General features: G+C 42.6%; 1 protein-coding gene across 1 annotated transcript in view; it reads right to left on the reverse strand.

Annotated features, from left to right (window-relative positions):
- Positions 1–12,125, reverse strand: part of phf21b (PHD finger protein 21B) — a 98,391-nt gene extending 86,266 nt beyond the window's left edge. Inside the window, exons 1-2 of the mRNA XM_046039461.1 lie at positions 11,682–12,125; positions 10,860–10,925 (exon numbers count right to left, since the gene is read on the reverse strand). Coding sequence (XP_045895417.1) covers positions 10,860–10,925; positions 11,682–11,735 — 120 coding nt within the window. The 5' untranslated portion in view covers positions 11,736–12,125. The remainder of the gene's footprint in view (positions 1–10,859; positions 10,926–11,681) is intronic.
- Positions 12,126–24,695: the final 12,570 nt, after the last annotated feature.

Here is a 24,695-nt window from a genome sequence, read left to right on the forward strand (position 1 = left end):
AGAAAGCTAAAGGGAGCGTAGGTGCCTAATCTGCAGAGAGGCGTTAAGGCCCAACGGCGGCTACAGTCTGGGGGATAACGGTAACAACACCTAAATGAAAACCACAACTTAAAAGCTTCATAGCACATTAGCTTATATTTAAATAATGCAGAAACAAACTCAGATTGTCCTCTCTGGGCACCAGTTCAGACTCAAAACAGGCTCTGTTCATCCAAAGCAACAACGTTAATTCATTTCAATCAATTCATCAAAATCAATAATTCAATTCCTCGACAGTTAGGAGTCAGGACGGCGACACAAAGCCAACGGGCTGGGCAACAAACGAAGGTACCGACGGTTTGAGTGCATTTAGTTTGTTTATTCCTGTCCCTGTGAGAATAAATCTTTTATATTCAGACAGCCGCTCTCACTGCTAGGATCTGGCCAAACATCAGCACTGATCCCTTTTACAAACACCACAGACTGCGTGTGTGTTTTCATTAATTAGCATCACGACCTGAGGCCCCTCCCCCTCGGACTAGAACCCGGTTGAACTTTGTAAATATCAAACATGCCGATATATATTGAGCGTAACTTTGTACGGATGGTATCTGAGTGCAGGAGGAAATAGTACAAAAACACACTGACGTCCATGAAGCCGCAACAATTAACTTCAGGTGTGCGTGAAATTGAGCAATGATGTGGACTATGTGCTGAAAATAGTCGCCACAAAGGGCAGGAGATATCTCTCACAAACAAAACATGCAAATTACTCTGTAGCACTTTGTCTGCGCCACACAAACACGTCTTCAAAAAGAAGAAGAGGCTCTGCTCGCGATGCAGGGAGGCAATTTTTGAATTATTACAGCAATTTTCACGGCTTTTTGAGTAGGATAATCTGAGCTCTGCAGCACTCCGACTCTCTCCCTCCCCGAAGGGAGGAACACGACAGTCACACTGTCCAAACCACAGAAGAAGAAGAAGAAGCAGCAGCTTCCAGGCGTCGAGGGCACGTCATCGCTTTGCTTCCTCTGAGGGTGCAGATGTTAAAATGAATATCGTGTACACGAGCTCAGCTCTGAGGGGGGAGAGGCAGCGGCACTCGTGTGACGGACGATTAGATGTGATAAATAAAAAGACGCACATTCATAAGAAAATCTTCATCAGAATAAAAACAGGGGTTGCAAATTAGTTGCGGCTAGAAACCTGTGCGATTCATTATCGACTCATCTGACGACTATTTTCAGGATTAATCATTAAGTCTGTAAAAAGTCAAACGTCTTCAAACCGCTTCTTTTGTTCAACCAACAGTCCAAAACCCAAAGACTCATAAATGACAAAGAACAGCAGCAATATCTCACATTTATGTTGAAACCAGTTCAATTTTTTACAGTTTTGCTTCAAAAAAAAATGACTGAAACTATTAATGGATTCAAAAGAGTTTGACTAATCGTTGCAGCTTTAGTTATATACTTTATGAAGCCATGTCCCCGTCAAATACACAAGATAATAAATAAAAATAAAGTCATTTAGGGGAAAAAAAAAAAAAAAAAAAAATGTAATTGCGATTTTTCTGCCAGATTTTACAATTTATTAATTTTTTTTATACAAGTTTAGCTAAAGTTGAATATTCACTGTGTAATAGATGAAACATGTGTGGGAGCGTTACAACATGAGATGTGGCCCCTGCTGCACGACAGACTTCATTACCTTCTTTTAAAGTATGTCGGATTTCCGGAAGCCGAAAAAGCCCCAAATCACCAGAGTGCTGCTTTTCTTTGGGACTCACGCAGGCGGCGTGTTTCGACAGCGACAATAGCATCACAGATGAGATGAATCGGGCAGGAAGTCAGACACAGAAACAGCATGGAGAATCCAGTAGACTTTCAAAATAAAACACCCTGATCGCATATCAACCAAACCGTTTAACTACGTAGCTACTTAACCATAAATACTTGGACAAATTAACACCACGTCAACGGACGCCAACGCCATTATCCCACACGTTTTCCTCTAGTTTGGTTTGTTGTTGTAAAATGTACACGGCCCGTCTACGCTAGGGTGACTTAACCTACATTTTTAATCTTCACGATAAGCTAATCGCGGTCTTTCAAATCACAATTTAGATTTGATTAATCGTTCAGCCCTAATCTCACAAAAAAAAAGTCATAACTTGCATTAAACTGAGATTTTAATTTATATGAATAAACTCTGCGAGTAAATCTTTACCATGAAGCAAAGTCGTATTATTAAAGGAAACAAACTCGTTCATTATGTTTTACTTCCCGGGGGCTCCAAACACAACAAATGAAGACGACGTGATGAAGCAATTATTCATTTCAGAAACACCTTCACGTCTTCCAGCCTCTCAGATGTTTCTGTATCATCGTGAACTCAAAGTCTCTACGTTAGACAAAGCCATTAATTAAGAAAATAATCCTCAGATTAACAGATGATGAAATGTATTGTTGCAGCCTGACCACACCAAATATTCCCCAGTTTGTCTCCTTTTCTGAGCTTTTCAAGACAAACGGCTTAAAAACTGACAGCTCACTTTCCGCCTCACGTCTGTTGAACTGTGAACCATAAAACTGCAGGAGCCCGATTTAACAGCTAAACTATTTAAAAGAGTGAGCCAGTTTGAGGAGATAAAAAGCTGGAGCCAATAGATGTCAGTATTTCTGAGGCCTCACGGTGGTAAACAGAAATGATATGTAAATCTAATGTGTGAAATGTAATGTTCTGGTTTGGTAGGCCTTTAATAAACGCCTGAGTTATGTACTGGTTTTAGTATTTTCCGCAGAAAGTGAGTTATGATCTTCCTCAGAGGGTAAAAACAGATTTACTGCTGCTCCTGCTTTACATTACACTCTGTTGCTGTGTGGAGAAAGATGACAGCGCTGTAGAGAGAGCAGCAGCAGCAGCAGCGTGGCAGTCAACACGGGTTAATTCATCGCCGCCTTTCTGCTCCCTCTGCCCGCCGGCCGAGCTGCATCAGCACTTTTCTGTGAGTCTCTGGAAACGACTGTTTGCTGTTCGCTAATGGGAAGCCGTCACACGGATCCACGACCCGCAGGATGAGACAAACCGGGCCTGGATAGCAAGAAGAGAGGAAGGCCGGGTTTGCAACCTGTTCCGGACTCCGTGCTTCCTAACGACGCTGCAAAATATCCAAGCAACATTTCATATGACTGTTCGCAGTGAGTCCGGCGTCTCCTTCGGTTCCTGTCATCTATTCACTGACTGAAGTTTATTTATAAAGCACTTTTAATTTCCAGGCTCAGGACACACAGACGAATATACAAAACAAAGACAGCAGAAAAGGTCAAGGTGTCAAAACTCAAAAGCAAAGCAATGCGTGTAAGTTTTAGTGGCATCTAGTGGTGACGGTTGTGAATTGCAACTATCGGGTCACGGTGCGTTCACGTTCCCAGAGTTGTGAAGTCGTTCTTCCGAGTGCGTTCACGTGCTCTTAAGTCCGAATGTGGAATCAACATGGACGCTGCTACAGAGAGGGCGTGTAACCGCCACACAGACATCCAGTTCACTCCACGTGGACTGCAAACTGGCCGTCAGAACCACAGTACAGACGACATGTTTGCAAAATACCGATATGCAATACGTGATTTTGCACGTACGAAAGTTCGGTGTATTTCTTTACGCCCCAACGGACACTTTATTTCTGTTTTTGCAATAAAATGTAAGGAGGAAGATTAATCTGACACCACATGAACGCACCATCAGAGCAGGAGAAGCTACGGTGGCCCTGAGCTAAATAAAACACTTCACTAACAAACCAGATGACTTCTTCTTCTTTGGACGTATTTAACGTAGTGATGAAACGCGCTCTGCGGAGCAGTTTGTCCGTTTTGGGCTACTGTAGAAACAAACATGGCGACGTCCACATAAGAGGCCCCGCGGTGTCTGAATTCATCATGGAAGGTCTTTACACGCCACTGAAAACGATTACCTTGAAAAGTAACCAAACTTCAGACCCTCTGGCAGGAGATCTGGTCTCAGCCCTGCCCCTCAGGTTTCTGTCAGTAAACACTAAATACTTTTAGTTTAAGTCTGCTAGAAATCAAGAGAAGTGCAGGAGTTTTATTGGCTTAACAGACCTCTTTACTGAGAGGAAACAGGTTTCCATCTTCTCGTCTCTAAAACAGCATCAGGAGTTCCTCAAATGTCAGACTCTTCCTTTAAAGTTTTGCAATTTCATAACTTCTGTCCTTCCCTCCAGGCAGTTTCAGACTAACTCCAGGACTCCATCGCAGTCCGACTGAAGATAACGCGGCTTAACGCGACACCCTGGCGATCTCCTCCGAGCTGCCAGACAGGCTCGACCTTTTTAACCCCAAAAACAAAACCACCGTACAGAGCCGTCTGGAGAGGAGGCGTCACATGTGCAGGTCTGAGCCAGCAGAGTGAAGGAGTAAAGCTGCTGCCTCCCTCAGGAGGAGTCATCGCGGGGTTTCCTGCTACGTTGCTCTTAATTAAAGCCGAACGTGCCTCCCAGTGATGATTATAAAGAGCCTGCAAACAAAAAGAGGGGGCGAGTGGCTGCAGCCTGAAGAGCACCAGGACAAAAAGGGGGGCATATTTAGAGTCCTTTGAGACCGGACAGTGATGTGTGGGCGCCCTTTGGCTGGCCCGTCCCCCTCAACACACCACCATTTGTCTCGTGAACATTTAAAGACACAGTTTTTCTCTACAGGACGCGTTCACATCCACAGCAGCGCAGCACACGACTTTCCACTGCTCTCATTTGACGTACTCCAGCTTCGTGTCGAGTCCTGCCCCCCCGCTCTGCCTCCGATTGGCTAACCCTAACCAACGGAGGCAACGTGCACTAACCAATCAGAGGCAGGGTTGTTGAAACTGCAGAGGCCGATGCAACTTTGAACAGGCATGTTTGAACTACAGTTTTCAGTTCAAACTGTGGCTGCTCCGCCTCCGTCACCGGCGTTCTGCACACAACACAAAACCGTGTGAACTTTCCTCAGCGATTGCAATACCTTAATAAATTAAAGCTTGACGAGTTTTAAGGTTGGTCACCATCTATACCGGCAGTGGTTTGAGATTTCTACGTTCTATTTCTATGTTATTGGTGACTGAAATGGACGCTCCCTAACTCCTCCCACAGGAACAGGAGCGTCGGACAGACAAGCTGCGTCGTCACCTTTGGTGATTTTCAGCCGATCACACTGTGAAACGTCTGCTTGAATCGGCTCTCCAACAGATCCAGAACTGGGAGAAATCCAGGCTTTGACCCGGAGCTGTTGAAGGAAACCGCCGTGAAAACAGCCGGTTTCCTGACAGGACGGCGGAGCTGCAGCCGCACTCGTCGCCATCTTCCATGTGTTGGATCTCCGGTACCGACGGCCTTGTGGAAAAACAAGTACCGACATGTTTTCAGAATTTTGGTATGGGCTTGGTACCAAAGTATCGGTTCTCGTGACGTCCCTGGTGTCTAATAATTATTGTGCAAACTTGTCTGAATCTGAACGTTCATAATTTAGCTCACATTTAGTGAGACGTCATGGAGGACACGTCCACTCCTCATACACAGTCTGTGGCAGAGTCCTGTACTGTGATTGCTGCTGTGTGTTGCATTGTGGGACATTAAATACACAGTCTACCTTTCTCTTTTTCCACTGTGAACATCCTGCAGACTGGAAGACACAGCGAGGACAATGCAGGTCCAGTAATTATCCAGTTAAAGCTTCTTGAGTTTAGAGACAAAAGAAGAAAGAAAGCAGGGAGAAAGTTGTTTCAACATGTAGATCGGCCTCCAGAAGGAAAGCTGTGCGAGAGTCTGGAGGGAACACGGGTCCTTTACACCAATCTGCTCCCTAAAACCACGACTTAGTCCGGCAGAAATCCCTAAACCTCCCCCTGGTTTAATCAGCCCTGCAGGAGCCTGTAATGAGCTGCCCTGGGATTAGCGCGAGTTTGGTTTGAGTCGCTGGGAAAGTTCGCCCGCTCGCCGGCTCTCTCTTGTGTCTATACCCGGTCAGGTGTGACCACCTTTACCCCGGCCCAGCAGGAGGAGGCCGAGGACGGGCAGGGAGGGAGCGTCCGGCCTCGCCGTCTCCCACCACAGGCGACCAACAGCTTCTCCAGCCTCTCAAACGTCCAATTACTGAGCAGAGCTGATGTGTGACACAAAGCGATGACCCTCGCCGACTAATGTACGTGTAAAAAGAAAATGAGTGCAGAAAAAAGAGAGAGCGTGCCTTTAAACGGCTTTTAGCTGGACTGGAAACCGTTTCTGTAGGAGTTTTAATGTCACCTGCAGAGCCGGAAGAGAACAAACAGCAGCTGCTGCAGAGTTAAAAGACTTTATAAGACAAAGTAATACGTGTTTCACAACCACACCGCCCAAAGGAAGCAGACTGAACCACGTTTTCAGTACATCACCAGCATACAATTAATAATCTCACCTGGATAAGACGCAGGAACTGGATCAAAGATGTGAACACATGTCCACCCTGAGCGGATATGGCTTTTGGACAAAATGAGACATTTGAGGACGCCATCTTGGGCTTTTGGAAACAGTGACCGACATTTTTCATAATTTCCTCACATTTTACTAGATAAAATTAAAAGAATTAACGACAGTAAAAGTAATATTTCGCTGCAGCACTCACTGCAGAGCAGAATCACTGGTACATAAGAGTCCAGTCTGAGCAGCGTTCAGCGTTTCCACTGATGATTTCATGATCTCAGCACTGCGCTATGCTGCTCACTACAAAACCAAACTGTTCACAGCTATGAAACAGGGCTGGATTACTAACCAAGCAACTGGCCAGGCCCCAGGAGCTCCAGGGGCCCTGAAAGCTGCGGGCTTACTGGTTTGTGCTAATTTAATTGTGTCTGGGAGTGTGCAGCACTTTAAGCTGGCCTGAAGCTCAAAACCCAAAATTGGGAGACTTTCATTAAGTTTATATGTTGCACCTAAATAAATGTTTAATCCAACTAGCACACAGCAAAACCTGGGGCCCCGGGACTCAAACCTAAACCATGTAAATCACTTTATTACACAATCACCAACTCCAAAGCTCCAGCAACAGCTGTGAAACTGCAGGCAGAGGTCAAACTTCAGCTCTGAGCTTCATCTGATTCACTCCTCCACGAGGAGCTACATGAACTCTGAGCAGCGTCGAACAAGCGGCCGCTCTGCATCCACAGCAGAATATTTAACCATTCGTAAAATCCAGACACAGAAAAGCCGAATCGGGGAGCCGCCTCGTCTCGCTAAAACACTCCACAATCTGATCCCTGAGCTCCTGAACTACATTCACCAGCTCACCACAGCGCCTGGACACCGAGGACAGGAAAAGGGCAAAAAGGAAACAGAGCAGCTGCTCACATCTGGATGAAACTGACGCAGCAGCTCAGGAAACAAACATATTTTCAACAGCAGTTTGTGTTAAGACGAGGTGAACGTGCAGGGAAACACAAGCGCGGACATAAACAGTAACTGCAAAGTGCATCTAGTCACAATTAGAGTGAGGAGACGAGGACACGTTGTTATTTACTGCTAAAGCACCATCACATGACACCTCCATCCTGCAGCTACTCTCTGCTTTTGTTATTCAGTGAACACACGTGGTGTAACCTCCCGACTCCTCAGCACACTCGAGCTAAATATATTTAATTCTGACGTGTGAATTCTGCGTCTGGCCGTAGAAAAACTGGAAATGCACAAGGTCACTTTTCCAGTTATGTGCCATCCCACTGGTTTGTCCTCGTCAGTCATCCTGACTTTCAACACAAATTCAACAAAGCTCCGTGAGTTCAGCTTCAAACAAATCTGAGCTCTGCCAAACGTTGTCCTACGACAAATCTTCTGCATCCGGGTCAACAAGCGCCGTGCGGTCAGAGGCGAGGTTGCTGTAGTTTTGTCTGCGTTACACCGAGCTGTGTGAGACTTACGAACGCCATTTAGGAATGAAAAAGTCTAGTGTCAATTATTATCCAACTAGAATTCTAAATTTCCAAAGAATCACATCTTCCTGTGCAGGTTTCAGTCACTAGCAGAAGAACTTTATTCCCATTTTTTAGAAAAGCTGATGCAAAATCCCAAAATGGGCCTGTGAAAACCTGGAGAGACTTCCTGTTGTGTTCCGACAGGCACAATATTAGTACATGGTGTGTACTTTACATGCTCAGTAAACAGTATGCAACTGGGACACACGGCGTTAGTCATGACCTTTAAATAAAGCCCAGTCCCGGATATCCAACCATCCAGAAACGCACCGTTTTCTCATTAGAGCAAAGCTGATTTAAACCATTTACTTTAAACTTGCGAGCGTACTCTCGACCCGCCCTTTCCTCTCCGTGCTGCCAATAGCAGGGGCTGTCACAGCACTAATCAGACGCCTGCATTCCTGACCCCGAGCTCCTGTCTGCAGCTCCACGCCAACACCAGCCTCCGACGGTTTTCACTACAGCTCCTCTCCTCCTCCCGTCACTGCTTGAGAGAGCGTTCTTATTTTCACTTTGCTTTAGTGCTGTTCACCTGCGTGCAACTTTAAACAGCGTGCGTCTTCTATATGACCACCGGTCATTAGAAGTCTTTCACGTCACACAGCGGCGGTTTCAGGTAAAACGTAAGACGTCTCTAAACTGATTTTAGACAACTTTACTGCAGAAATTTAATAACCAAATGCTCGACTCGACCGTTTTCAAGACAACGATCTGCTTTCTCCAAACACCCCTGATCGATGACGATCTGCTTTAAAGAAATAAAACATTTTTAAAAAGACAGTAAGAGGAGCAGAACTGTCTACGGGGAGCGAAAAACAACTCGTCTCTACCTGACAAGTCGGGGGAAAAACGGATGCCATGATGCAACAGAGAGCAAGTGGAGCAGGGTGAAAAAAGAAATCAATGAATCCATTCTTCTTCTTCTTCAAGGGCCAGAAACACGGCTATCAAGGATACAGGCAGTGGATGCAGATGTTGTAGAGGAGGGAGAGAGAAAGAGAGAGGCCTTGATGCTGAATCATAATAAACGAGGAGGAGAGTACAAACTGCAGTCAGGTTCATGAATGCACCTCGTCTGTTTAGCAGGTATTTCTATTTTCTGATGATTCCTCGTTTGCATCTACATCAGTCACCCCCCCCCCCTCCTGCTGAACGCAAAAACAAGGTGTTATTAAAACAAGTTCTCATTCACAACATGGACGCTGAAGACACCACTGCGCTCTGAAACTCTCAAATTAAAGCCTTCTTACGTCGCCTCCCTCTCTGGTGAATAAAACTCCAGGCCTCAAACTGTGACCATGAAATGACCTCCAGGCTTTCACTCCAGCCCGGAGACATGTTTCACCGTCCCGGCACACGATAAACACGTGTGCAGTTATGTCGCCTCTCTTTGCAGCTTAAAAGTTCAAGGCGAGTTTATTTCAAATGTTGACTCAGCCTCAAAAGTGTGCGTTAGTTTTTCAGCACAGCTCATCATTAAACAAAATCTCTATTGGAACAAGTGTGGATGTATAATTCAATAGGGGGGGGGGGGGGCAGCAGGTTCATACATGTGCAGAGGAAGAAGAAGAAGAGAAATCAGTGTATAGTGTGTTGTGATTAAAAACATCGCCGTGCAGTGCTGACTGGGCTTCCTGTCTCTCGTTTCCCTGCCTACCCCTCCCCCCCGCCAAACCAAAAACAGCATCAAAGCAATCAAAATGGTAATGTTAGGCATGAATGGGGCCCATCCCCCCTCCTCCTCCTCCTCCTGCATGAAACTCTGCAGACTTTTTTCCTCTCCATGTTAAGAGGGGGGGGGGGGAGAAACCACCCCCTTCTCTCTCAAAATGGAAGCTTCCACTACCAAAACTGAGAGCAGAAGAAGAAGAAAACACACTCACTGTAGCACAAACAACGAGAGATTCAGGATGCAGGGCTACGACTAACAGCTGGATGTCTTGCTATTATTTAACATACAGCAAGTTTAATGGGTTTAAACTGTGGCTGCAACAAATCAAGCCTCCTCCAAGTGCTTACAAACTGCATTCCACAGGAAACGGGATCGATTAAAGTCGAGCAAAGGGAGGGGAGCGGGTAAACAAACGTCCAACAATTAAAAACACAACCCAAAAACAGCGAGTGGTTAAATAAAAATCGACCCATTTTTCCTTGAATTCCTCTCGTCGCTAACGTGGGGAAGTTGTGTGCTCCGCTCTCGGGGCTGGGACCGACCGGCGGGGCGGTGCAGCCCGCGCGGAGGAGCTGGCCGCGGTGCTGAAACACCGCAGCATCCAGACGAGCAGCCTGCGCCCCGGATCCCCGCAGCATCCTTTTTCTAAAAGTTACCGCAGGACACCGTTTGACATCGCTATAAAATGTAGTAAAGGAAAAAGTGAAAGCGTAATCATGAGCCAATCAAACGCGCCCGCCGCCGTCACGTGACCGAGCAGAAATAATACCACCAGACTAGAAGAAGTATAAAGTAACACAACCGGGGTGTTTAACGGCGTGAAAGACGGTGAGAAGAAGCTCCAAAACGGCACAAACGGCTACTTTAACCGACTAAACTTCAACAGCGATCACGTTGTGCGTCTCCCCAGCAAATAAAAAGTGTGAGCCGGATAGTTAGCTGCTCCTTTATTAGCCGTTACTCTCCAGAAACATGTCGACCTACTCAAAATGGACGCTAAATTTTTTTTTTTTTTTTTCTCCTCCAACATTACACAACTTTGAGTGGCCGAGACAAGAACCGGGACGAAGCCCCGGCGGGTCGAGCCAGCCGTGCCCGAACACAAAAGGGCTTTTTAAAAACAGTCCACCATGTTGTTAACGGCTACTTGTACCGGGAGGAAAAAAAGCTTCCTCAGAAAAACAAATCCTCAAAAGCGACACACGTCGGGTCTTACTTGTTTATCGCTCAGGGCTGTTATTCTTGTTTGCCTGTCGTGTAGCTGTCTCTTAAGCTCTCCGTCCTACAATCAAACACAGAAAACACAGTCAGTGTAATTATTTTGACACACACAATGAAACTTCACGCCACATACATGACTGGATTTTTCCAGCAAAGTCACCATGATGGTGAAGCTAAAAGCTGCCAAGGTGAATAAATATCAGGCAGGCGGCTGCTAACTGCTGAGCTAACTGCTGATTGTTAAAAGGGGAGAAGGAGGAAAAGAGATTTATGCTGATAAAGTTTCTCGCAACACTCCCCAATCCGGCCCGGATCGTCACAGCTTTCAAAGGGAATAATAATAATAATAATAATATATATATATATGAGGTTTACCTGTGGGTCTTGCTTCATCTGTGCAACTAGTTTGTAAACGATGGAGGGGTGAAATGGGAATTAGAAAAAGTGTCTTCAAGTTAGTATGTGAGGGAGGAACAAAGCGGCGATGCTATTAAGCCACCACCAGTTTCTTGCACCTCATAAATATTCAGGTCGCGTCCTGATCGCCACACAGCACCACCGCATTACCGCTCCAACATTTACTGTTGCTCGCAGAAAAAACACCCACGACAATTAGCTAAAAGTCCTGAGAAAAGTACACTTAATACCGGACCTGGAGGTGGAGGCTGTGTGTCGCCGGTGGACGTTATAAGCGACATGTCGCATAGTTCTTCCCTCGGAGTGTTAACCTCTCATCCCTTCACATCTTTCCCTCCTCCTGCTGCTCTCACTTGCTCACAACACCAACAAGGGTAGAATAACACGATGTTTCATTTACCTGATGACATTGGATTTCTACTTTCAACGCCTCTTGCAGGCCTTGTAGTTCCATGTTCCGACCGGAAAAGCACTTTTCTCCCACTTTCGACGCGGCCGAGACGAAGTTTAAGTGAATTAAAGATTTTTTAAAAGCGACAATAACAATTGAAAGAAGAACTACTCGGGCTGCAAAGCAAGTTCTCGCTTCTTTTTACAGGCTAGGACTCATCACACACTTTCCGCCCGTCTTCAAAAGTGCTCCAAACCGGGCGGGGAGAGCTCGGGCCCCGCTAGGCTGCTCTCCGGATTACGGCCGAACGTCGAGGGGTCCGACGGGGGAGCCGGTTCGCTTTTCTTTCGATAATTTTAAGTTGAAATGAGGGAACTATATTTTGTCCGAGTCCGCGGCTTGATTTCACTTTGCCTGGGGAAAAGTTGCGCTTCGGCTGTCAATGGTAATTCTGAAGTTCCCGGATGGAGCAGAGAGAGCAGAACCCCCCCCACTTATCGGGCATGCGCAGTGAGCCAGGGGAGCTTCAACTACTTCAACACAGTATTTCTGATTAAAAATATAGATTTATTATCACTATGACCATATAATGAAACTGCACATAGATGTTATAGAGCTCAAACAATACAATCATTTATTTATAGTATAAACAGTCACATATACAACACATTCAACTTTCCGATAAACTCACATTAATACTATAGGCCACGATAAAACTACACAAATATAATAAAAAAAAATATAAAACTACATTATTTTTATTTATTTATTTGTATAAGGAGCCACACGACAAGACCAACCACATACAAATCATACAACTGTCTGATAAAATACTCATATTATTGCTGTTAAACTACTTATCACTAATAAAGCTACACAAAGATGGTGGAACTACAGAGCTAAAAAAAAAATAAAGTAAAGGAATCATCACAACTATTTTTAGTATGAGGAGCCACACAAGAATTTCAACCATATATAGAATCATACAACTTTATGATAAAAATTTTACTATACAAGAAAACAGAAAGATGGTGGAACTACAGAGCTAAAAAATAAAGTAAAGGGATCATCAAGACTTATACTTAACCTTTTAAAATAAGCAGCCACACAAGAATACCAACCACATGTTATGATAATCATACAATAATATTTGTAATCATACAAAAGCAAAATGAATCTTACATGTGGTGAACATATACAGTGCTTTGGACTGCCCATTTTCCAGTGATGTGAAGTTACTGAGTGTGTTATTAATGTGCTGTATGACATATCTAATATATTTGGGCTGTCCTTCAGAGTTTTAAATAAAGTTAGGTGAGTTTGAATAATGTTGCATAGCATCTGTTTGCAATGGGCTGTAATAAAATAAAGTGCTGTGATGAGGTATTTCCCTGTTATGCTGCTAAATCACTGCATATGCTATTTTTCACAATGTTTACACAGAAGTATCATAACTACATGTGGCTGCATGTTATTCGAGATAACGTTTGAATATTTCCATCAGCTGTTTTATGTTTATATACAGATTCCTCTTCCCATCACCAAACCTCCAACCCTGACATGTTCTGCCTTTATTTGGTTCTCATGGGAAATCTGGACTTTTCTCTTTTTCAAAGTAATATTTGATTTCTTGCCAATACCTAAAAACATCCTGGTTCTGCAAGTCCTATTGATCGCTGCTGTTATGCCCCACAGGCCCGTTGTTACTCCACACACACATATATAGGCTTTGAAATGATACCCAAGGCCCAAGGGTCTTTAAAGCCATTTCCAGGGTCCATACCTTGAATAATAATTATCAGTGCCATGCTAGATTATCAATACCTTTTTTTCATTACAAGTGTAAATGTTGACTTGCCTTATTTAACATTTACTTGTCCTCAGATTTCAACCAAATCTGAAATAATTTGTTAAAATTGGGCTGCAACTAAGGATCATCTCATCTTTTATTCATTTTCTCAATTAATCGTTTGGTTTAGTTTATAAAATGTTGTGAAATTATTGCCTTATAAATTATCCAGCATGTGTTGTGTATTCACTTTCCAAACTTCTAATCTAACTATAATGATTATTCCTGAACTAGTCTGAAAGTAGTTCAGTTGTTCAGAGGCTGAAAAGGGGCTGAGGTTTCACATCTAACATGTTTCATCTGTGGAGTCCAGCATTGACAAGAAGAGCAAAAATGGCAGCAGCAGCAGCAGCAGCAGCTACAATCAGAGCTAAGTGAGACAGACAAGGACAATGTGCGGGATTACAGGCTATAAAATATGTCGATACACATGAAGCCTCCAGCCAAAGCTGCCTGCTTGTAGTTCAAACACAAAGAGGCCAAACGTGCAGTTTGTTCGCAGAAATCCTGCCTCTTTCCCCCATTTCTGTCAGTCTGACCCCGCCGCCTCCTCCTCCCGCCCCTTGGACACAAGCCGAGCCGCTATTGGCCCAAGCTGCTGCTTCAGCGCGCGAGGGACGAGAGGGGGAGGGAAGGGCTGGCCAATCGGGAGTTGCGAACGCGGAGGGACAGGAGGGGGGACCAATCAGCAGAAGGGGGACTCGGGGGTGCTGGGGGCGGGGCTTCGCGTTGGAGTATGTGATCGGAGAGTTGATGAAGAGCAGAGATGGTTTTAACTCGACAGCGAACAACTTCGCCACAGTTTTAAGCACAAACGAGGCGTTTATGAACATAAAAACAGCGACTGTGTGTGTTTAAATGTTCAGAGTCAGGATTCTGGCCGGTGGAGCAGAAAGCAGCACCATGGACAGAGGCAGCCGCTCAGTTTGGACGCTGCTGCGGAGCTTTTTCTTCACGTCGGGGGCCCCTGCGGCCTCCAGCTTCACTCCACTCTGTTTAATAATACAACAGTCGTCTCCGAGGGGAACGCGCCCCGAGCCGACATCCACAAACACAGGCCTAAATCCTGCATGCAGCCTCACAGTGAAGTTGTAGTCAAGCTTGCAGCGTTGACAGAAAGTCCTCCCTCCCTCCCCGCCTCCCCCCCTCCGGTGCCCGCATGCCCGCTGATACCCTCCCCCACCCGGCCAGGTCTGCTGCTACATCAGCTGCTACTTTTCATTTCACGGCTCAGCGGTGAAACTCCTCAAGTCTTCTCTCTGTGGCGGCTTCCGAGTCCAAGCTGCCGGGTTTTAAGCTTCAGACTTGAGATGTAGCTGCTGCTCACCCCGGTGTCTGTGGGCTGTCAACCCCCACCCTTTCTATTTATCTGATTACCATAGTTGGATTGTAGTTTCTGTTTAATTATATTATCTCGACATTTTATTTCACAGCAGCGCCACCTAAACATTTCACAGGATTCATTATATATTACCTTGTTGTTTGTTTGTGGCAGCACAGCTTTTCTGAATAAACTGCTATACAGTTTCAGGCTTTCAATAACTAAGTATTCTATATTTATCCAACTACTGTACAAATTTGAGGTACTTGTACTGGAGTATTTTCTTTTCATGCGTCTTTCTACTTGTCCTCCATGTCAGAGGGAGATGTTGTACTTTATACTTCACTACATTTATCTGACAGCTTCAGTTACTTTAAAAAGAGTTTATAAAATATGATGTTTGTTGTAAATTAAACAGTTTCTACAAGTACAGCTGACAGGATTATTAGACTGACAGTGAAATAACCTGGCAACAACTCTGATAGTTTCACACATGTGAACATTTGCTGCTTTTCCTTTTAATTATTTTAATTCATTTGTAATAATGTTGAGCTTTGTACTGTTGGTTGGACTAAACAAAAACTTTCACCATTTGAAAATTTGATTAATGGAGAAAATAATCAGCAGATTCATCCAGAATGAAAAGAATCATTAGCTGCACTCTGATACTAAATACTTTAAATGAGCCTCAACAATCAGAGCAGGAAAATCCTGCTTTACATTAACGAGGAGGAAGAAGAAAAATCTAATATATAATAGTACAAGAGTCACAGGACAGTGAGTACTTTTACTTTCATTACTTAAAGTACATTTTCCTGATTATACTCACTTACTTACTTACTGCAGTAACATTTTCAATGCAGGACTTTTACTTGTAACAGAGTATTTTTACAGTGTTGTATTAGTACTTTTACTAAAGTAAAGGATCTGAATACTTTGTCCACCACACCACATACTTTTGGCTATATAGTGTACTTGAAATGTCAAGACTGAAGAAGATTTAACATGATCAGATTTGTGTACTTACTATCATATATAATATATATAATATATAATATATATATATATATAATATATATAATATATTATATATATTATATATATATAATATATATAATATATATAATATATTATATATATTATATATATATATATATATTATATATATATACACACACACACACACACACACTATCTTTCTGTACTGTGATATGTAAGCAAAAAGGCATTTATTAATAAATGATACAACATCAATGACCAGCTAATTCATCCCACATGAAGTCCTGTCCGTCTGCATCTTAATTGTGATGTCTGTAATAATAACAAGACAGCAGTGGTGGTGGAAGAAGTACAACAAGTAATACTACACTGTAGAAATACTGTGTTACAAATAAATGTCAAAATCTTTAAGTAAAAGTAGAAAAGCGTTAGTATCAGAATATACTTAAAAATAAAAAAACTATACTCAGAATAATATCTATTGTTTTGTTGAATGATAATTATTGATGCATAAATACTGATTCACAGAAACCAGTGAAGTACGAGAAGGGAGGTGAATGATGTGTCTCTTTCAGTCACATGATCTGTGCTGATGAAGACCATGCGGTATGACTAAAAGTAGCAGAACGTGGCAGCTACTGTCTTTTATTCATTGAAGTCACTTTTCAATAGATTGATTTTCATTTTCAATTATCTTCTTTTACAGTACGGTCAGAGGAAGCCAGGCAGGAAGTCAAACAGATTTGATATCAGCTGGACGTTAGTTTTATCTTATAGTCTACCTCGGGCCAGGCCTGGACCGGCCATCTGTCAGTACTGGCAAAACCCAGTGAAGCCTGGCCGGTCCTGGACCCGGCCTGGGTCGTCACTCTCAGGAAATGTTTAATGAGGAATATTTGGGAAACAAATGACGTACAGCCGGCTGCTCCGCTGGCTACAGAAACGCAAGTTTTACTTTAAGTACATGTTGCTTATGCTACTCATGTGGAAAGGAGGCGGGAAGCTCACCTGGGCGTTTCTGCCTGCACACCTGAGAGAGCAGCTGAGGCCGGCCTTTGTTTGGAGCTCCCTTTTTATCAAATGGGTTTAAAAGTTTGATTTTATTTGTTAGATTCTTCGTGTTTGGTGAAGGTGTAACTAAACCTCGTGGTTGCTAAGGGACAACATCCAAGAGCGAGCAGCAGCTTATTACCTCCCATGTTTGGGTCTTTTGTTAGGCCGCGACCTCTAGTGAAGTCAGGAGACGTGAGTTTAGGACCTTCGCTCAGGAGACCGTGTGAAAGAAAGTCAAAGGCGTACTGGACATTACGTACGTTACGTAAGTCATGTGATGTTTGACACGTTGTGAAACGATCGTAGTTCAGTTAGATTCAGGCAACAAAACCACTTGGTCAGGTTTAGGAAACGATGGTGGTTTGGGTTAAAATAACCACCTAGGTCACGTGACACGGTGGTCACGGCCTGTTTCTGGAGCTCAGCGGAGCTTCAGCCTTCACCAGAGACTGTACTCACCCAGGACACCATCTGCTTGACTTGCTGCCCATCAGGACGCCTACAGATCACTCAAACCCAGACTCAGTCAAGCTTCTTCCTTTACGCAACACGTACCTTGAATGGACTCAGACACACAAAATGAATGCTTTTATATTTATTAGTGTATTTGGCACTTTAAATTTCCTTGTATGGTTTTTAAAGAGTGACAATGACAATAAAGGTTATTCTATTTTATTCTGACTGAAAGTCCACCGGCTCCTTAAATGGATTTTGTTGCTCTTTAAATACGTCACCTGACTTCTTCTGCCGCTAGAGGTCTAACAAAAAACCTAAATACAGGTGGTAATAAGCTGCTGCAGGAACTGGTGATTTATTCATAATTTGCCTCCCAAGTCTCTGACCGTTTCCTCTTTCCGTGCAAACGTTGCCTCCCTGACAGTCCAGCCCCTCATTGCTTATTTTCTTTGCTTAATGATTTATGTACTGACTGTATCCCTCCTTTATTATGGCCTGAGTTCAGGCCTCCTGTTGAAACTCCCTTACTTCCTCCTCCATGAATAGAGACGAGTCTTTAATTTCATGCATTGTCAATAAAAGCTCTGTTTTTGGTACAGCAGTCTGTCGGTTTATTCTGGGTCTGGCCGGGTAACACCTACGACGTACTTTTGGTATTTGTTTTTGAAGGCAGGTCTTTTACTCGTAGTGGAGAGATGCACAGTGATAGTAGTACTTTAACTTTAACCAGAAGACTATTAGTATGCTGCTGCTGTAATAGCACAAGAAAAAACTGCTGGTAACATGTCAGTGTTTGCAGCGCGTCACATTCTGCTCCGCAGGAGCTTTTGTTGATTCTTCACTGCTGACTGTTGGTGAGTCTAAGATACGTTTATAAGCTTCACAAGCCAGTCAAACCACAGCGGCGTGCCAAAAACCAACAGTGACGAACAACATTCAGATCTTATCAAGTAAAAGTAGCAATACCACACTGAGTGAATAGTAAAAGTAAAAGTCTAATAGTAAAAGTACTCACTCTGCAGCTTCTTATAGATTATTAATATTGATGCAGTAACAGGTAGCTGGCTGCAGTACAGCTGATCTTAATCATTGTTGTGTTTTATAAGACAAGGCAACTTCTTCTGTACAGTGAAAACCTGTAACGCCAAAGATGGCGGTTATCCGGAAACATATTTAAGCCAATCGTGTGGTTCCACTGATGAAAGGTTCTACTAGGCATGCGTAGAAGAATAGAATAGAATATCTTTATTGTCATTGTAACAATACAACGAAATTAAGTGAAATCCTTGTTCAGTGCCAGACTGGTAGTAAAATAGAGTTTTTAAACCTGATTTTGTGGCAAAGTCATCAAAGTTTTTCAGCTGTTAACAGATTTTCTTGCTGATTCTAAAGATGCAGGTTTTATGTGCCGGTGGCCAGTAAAGGTGCAGTTCTGGCTCTCTGCCCGTTCAGTCAGAGAGGGACCTGGTCTTGGTAGTCCGAAACAACTACCCGGAGGCGTTACCAAGATGGCTGCCGAGTGGCGGGACAGGCCTATAAGGACTTTGGCATGACTCAAGTGGCAGGTGGAGAGCAGCACAGAGATTTGTAAACGCTTAATCCAGTAAGACAAGTTTGGAAAAATTATTTTAGCACATTCCGTGATTTTGCAAAAAAAGTGGCCGATGGGCGCCAACCTTGGGGGAGTTGATGACATCGCTTCCTGTTTCGACCTTAATGTACAGGAAATGGTTTCTTTAATACTTGGGCTTTTTTTTTGGATCATTAAAATTCTTTTAGTTACTTTTATGACGGTAGATCGATTCCACTTGCATAGTTTCCATCTAGGAGGAGTTTGAAACAGTATGTTTCGCATATTTCATGATTTTGCAACAAAAGCACCACCTAGTGGCCAATGGGCGGCACATTTTGCAGAGAGCCTCGCTGGAGCATGGGAAAGTACTGGTCCCAGTTTTGTTTCGTTATAACGTGGGCATTTCTTGGACTATCAAAATTCTTACAATATCTTTTGATCATGAGGATCCATGGAGTCTGTGTGCAGATCAGACTCTGCCTAGGAGGAGTTTGAGAAAGTAGCTTTCGCATATTTCGTGGAAAGAAATTATAGGCAAAAATGGGCGTGGCCTATATCACATCAGGGAACAGGTGGATAGGGTTTTTGAAGGCGTCACGTGTTGTGTGGGAGTTACGAGCCAAAACGCGTTTACTTCGATTATAGCGCCACCTGCTGGTTGACTTGTGTCATTGTTTGCAGGCGTCTGTACCAGCCCTGTAAATTCCACTTACATAATGTCAACAGTCCACGCTGCAGTCTGACTTTTACTGACGGAAGAATAAAAAGGAAGAAGACGGAAGAAATGCAAAGCAGCGTGGCCCCCAGCTCACTCGGACCCCTTAAAATATATATTGTCATGAAAGGTAAATCTTGTGTGGAGGACCTACATGTACCTGATAAATGTGGTGGAGTATAACTTAGCTAAGTAACTAAGTATAACTTAGCATGAACACCCTCCAGTGTATTAGAAGTATCTCAGTAAATGTACTTAGTTTCCAGCCCTGCCACTAGAACAAGAGTGACAAGAGTGACACGCCATCTGCCGCCGGTCCGTGTCAGCGCTCCTGAAGTTAAACCTGGATTCATTTTATTGTAAAGCGCCCAAAACTGAACCTTGAGTTAAGAAAACAATCTCGCCTCAAGGTCAGTCTAATAACTGTTCTGGAGCTTTCAATCACATGGTCTTTATCTCACATGGTTTCGGATTAGCTCTGCCCATTTTCACTGCTCCTGATTAGGGTGTTAATTTGTATGTGGCCAATAAAATTGATCCATTTTCGGAGCACTTTTAAACTTTTAATTGATTAATAAAAAATATTCCAGTTTCTGTTAAAGTAGTCTGAGAGGCAGGAAGCAGAAACACAGCTCTGTGAGGAAGTAGATTGTCCGTATTGACGGGCGGCTCTTAGTGAGCGATGATAAGCCACAGGGTTAGAGATTAGCAGGTCTTTCATTATTTGTCCTGAATATCCTCTGTTCTATGCTGCAGTATAATTAAGAGGGGATAGAACAGCATAGTCTAAGAGATAAATTAATATGGAGGGAGAAAAGGAGGCGTGCTAATCTTCAAACATTAACCTTCTCACCGTGTCAATACAGCGCTTCTTTCACCTGCTGGTAGAAATATCTGCCGCAGAGCATTTGTGTGTTTTGTAGTGTTAATCTGAACACGTGTGGTACAAACAGCAGCAGCGGGGTTGACAGTTAAACGTGACCCGATATCGGCAGAGACACTCCATCAATGAAGTGGTGCTCTGACATTTTTATTTGGTCTTCCAAATGGATGGTTGGCAAACTGCGTCGCACCGGGCAGACGGCGCCGGAGCCAGGAAGACATCCTTCACTGCTGATGAAAAGATACACTGACATTTGTAAGGGTTGTGTCTTTGGGCTTATGAGAGGTTGACATAAATGTCAGCCAAGAGAGCTGGCAGCAGAGATCAGAGCAGAGGAACACTGCATTCCTCTACCTACAAGAACACAGGGCGGCTCTCCGTCTGTACACTGAGCTTCACAACCACATCCACAGCCTGAAATCTATGTTCAGGTACCTTCCTGTAACTGTAAGTGTATAATGTCATGTTCAACACGTCCTCATAGCTAAACGACAAAACAGGTCGACGGTTACTCGTCCCAAAACAATATAAATGACCGGTGGAAAGTACAACAACATGACCGTTCCCCAAAATGACATGTATGAGCATCGGCAAGTACCAACCAGCACCTAAACCACTTGGTTAGTTTTAGGAAAAGGTTGTTTTATGGGTTCAAATATTTACGTTAAGCAAGTCATGTGATAGGACTCAATGCTGACCACGCTGCATAATGAGTATTTTTACTTTTGGTATTTTAAGTACATATTGCTGATAATACTTTGATGCTTTAGTCAAATTTTGAATGCAGGACTTTAACTTGTAGCAGTAATTCTACACTGAGGTATTACTGCTTTTAAAGTAAAACATCTATAAACTGATTATATGTTTTGTGTGAATGAATGACATTTGTATTATTAATAATAAAGTACCTTTCTGTAGGTATCCACTGTGCAACTGAAGATATTTTCTTTATATAACTTTTGTTTGATTTTAATTTTGACACAAATGATTCCTGTAGAGATATTCAGCATATCGGAGTGCTTGTGAGTTAAAGCTTGATCTGTAAACTACAGCTAGCCAGATGCTGTGCATCTCTGAGAAATAGTGGAGTAAATGTATGAAGTAACATGTTTACTTTGAACTGAATGGAAACCAAAGGGTGTCTGACAGGATGGATACACATTAAAACAGTCTAAAACACCACAGAACCTTTTTAGTATGTAAACTACTGCCGCTCTGGTGACAGTGTAGTATTGCAGTGAGTATTAATGTGGTACCTGTATTATGTGACATCTCATTCAGACTAATGGCTGAGGCAGCACAGTCGACTGCTGCTTTTTCCAAACAGTACCAATCTCTGTGAGTTAACTGTTGCTCTTCTGAGGCTGTGACCCAGTTCTCTCACTGACATATTCTTCCACTTCAACAATAAATAAACACAAAGTTTTTATCTGCGAGTGGTCTCGGCTCTGGCTCCCAGCCGAGCACATAGCCGAGCAGTTCTGCAGCACCCAGCACAAAGAAACAGCTACTGAACATAAGAAAAGGCGGCTGCAGCCCCATTCTGCTGCTGTGAATGGGAGAAAAATGTATTGTTCAGCTGGAAGTTGTCATGCAGAGATAATGTGCTGACATAATAATGATTCACTGTGTTTTTGTGTGTGTCAGAAACATGCAGCGTAGCACGGAGGAGGCAGCCAGTGCTGAAGGATATCTCATGATTTTGCACCCTTTTGTTTGGTAGATTTCTTTGAAGTTGCTGCAAAGAATTAAAAAGGAGAAGAATAAAAAAGTCAGGCAGCATGTGATTAGATTTCTAAAAGCTGAAAAGCAATAATTATCAGATAGTTAACAGGCCTGAGGAGCTCCACAAGCTAACATTTAACAATTATGTTTGATTTGTCTGTGTATTATTACCAACATGACAGGAAAATAAACTATTCGCGAGCACTTCAGCAACAAACAAGAGGTGTGATGTATTAAATGAGTGTAGCAGCACTGAATAAACACCAAGATCATAAGAAACGTCCATCAAATATAGAAATTAGCGCATGAGAAAGACCAAATAAATATTTAAGAAACTGCAAAAACTTCTCTTAAGGTTAAAAGGTCATCTTGAAATGATTCCTCAATTCATCCATTTGACAGAAAATGTAATTATTAAATTATTAAATATTAAAATGTATATACAACAATGTTTATAAAAGGGTAAAAAATGGTTCCAGCTTCTAAAATGGGAATATTTGCTGGGTTTATTAGTTTTCTAACAAAGAGAATATCTGATAAATATAAATTATCTTTGGGTTTACAACAATAATAAAACATCCATTAATCCAGAAAATAATAATCAGATTACCCAAGAATAAAAATAATTGATCACAGAAAAAGTAAATTACAAATAAATACACGTGCATAGAGAATAAATGGTATAAAAACTTGATTATTTTAAAATTTCAAAAAAGCTTCCAGTTTTCCAACATCAAGCTAACAGGTAACGTTAAAATCAATCCAAGATCAATGAGTATCACGTTAACATAACATTAGCAAGAATAAGCTACTTGTTCCAATCCGAAATCACACAACAGGCTGCTCAGTTAACATTAGCATGGCAAAGCTAGCATTAACATTAGCAAACTAGGCAAGCAGCTAACATGAGTGGACATTTTAGCTACCAGCAGACTAAAATGAGCTAATTTAGCAAGCCAAGTTATCAGTCATCCATACTAAACAATTAGCATGGCTAGGCTACATGCAAAAAAATCAGCTGAGCATTAAGCTAACATGACATGAAGCTAAACTACAACAGCAGCATAATCAGCTAACTATAAACATTCCTCAGCAGCTAGGAATGTTATGCTACTTATGCTAACTTACATGTAGTTAGCATAAATGAAACTGTCCTACATGTGTGCTAGCATAGCTAATTATAACAAGCTAGTTAGCTCGCAAACTAGCATGTGAGCAACCCCTACCACTAACTGTACATTCATGTGGTGTAGGAATAATCAGAAATTTTTTTTCCCCGACTTGGAAAATAACACCCCCTGAGTAGGAACAACTCTACAAGTAGGAAAAAATGTTGGTACACGAGTTGCCGAGTTGTTGACTCAAACGGACAACATGGTTGATGGTTAGAAACGTTTGATTAGTGGTGTGAAATCACGTATTACATATACATTTTCTGCTTACATGTCATTTGTAACATGGTGTCCATGTAGAGCGACTGAGATTAATTAGAAAATATATTTATTAGCAGTTTTTGCAGTACAAGCAATATTTTAGTGGTACTGGTGTAGTTACAACTCCAGGACAAAAATCACTTTGTAATAGAAAGCTTCAAACTGTTTCAGCACACTTGGATGAAAATGACAGTCCAACCCACCTTTTAGCCTAGTGTCCATGTTAAAAAGCACATGAACACATCGTAGTCAGAAAAAAAGACTTCTCAACTTGGGAATTGTGAAAATCCAAGGAGCACCTGAATGCACCACAGCCCCTCTAGGTGTATGATCCTGCATGTTTACCTTTTTATCCCCTCAGCCACAGCCTCACTGGCACTAAGTGTCGGCCATGTTTGTTACTGCCTATAAAAGGCTCCGCCCTCTTCTTCTTCTTCTTTAAAGCCCCACCCTCTGAGTTCACAAAAACAAAATGTCCGCTCAAATGGAGCGTTACTAGTGGACATTTTGTCCTTTTCTAGGTAACTAGTAAACTTTTTGATCCTGACTAGTTGACTAGTACGACCTAAATTTACCCTTCCTAGTCAACATTTTTGCATTGACTAGTTAACATGTAACTGTAACACGCAGCCACTGGTTAACTAGTTGCAGTTCCTCAGGTCAACATGTTAACGAGTGCGCAACAACATACAAATGAAGAGGGCTGGGTCCTGATTGGTTGGCTTTTTTTTAAAACCGGAGAGCCAATAGGAAGCCCCCGCACATATCAAGGATATGGAATAAACTCGACTTTCCGTACGCCGGAAACTTGCGTCACTAACTACAATCAACAAATAAATAATTATATTAAATCACTGAGACTTATTGAACCCCAAATTGACAAGCTACCCATGTGTATTTAAAGATATTAAATATATAGAAATTAATTAAATTGAGCTCCACCTTTAGGTGCAATATTAAAGTAATGAACACATAAATAACTCGTATTTATTATTTTTTATTACTACCATTATTAT

This window comes from Micropterus dolomieu, linkage group LG23 (assembly GCF_021292245.1).
Source record: "Micropterus dolomieu isolate WLL.071019.BEF.003 ecotype Adirondacks linkage group LG23, ASM2129224v1, whole genome shotgun sequence".
Classification (NCBI taxonomy): Eukaryota; Metazoa; Chordata; class Actinopteri; order Centrarchiformes; family Centrarchidae; genus Micropterus; species Micropterus dolomieu.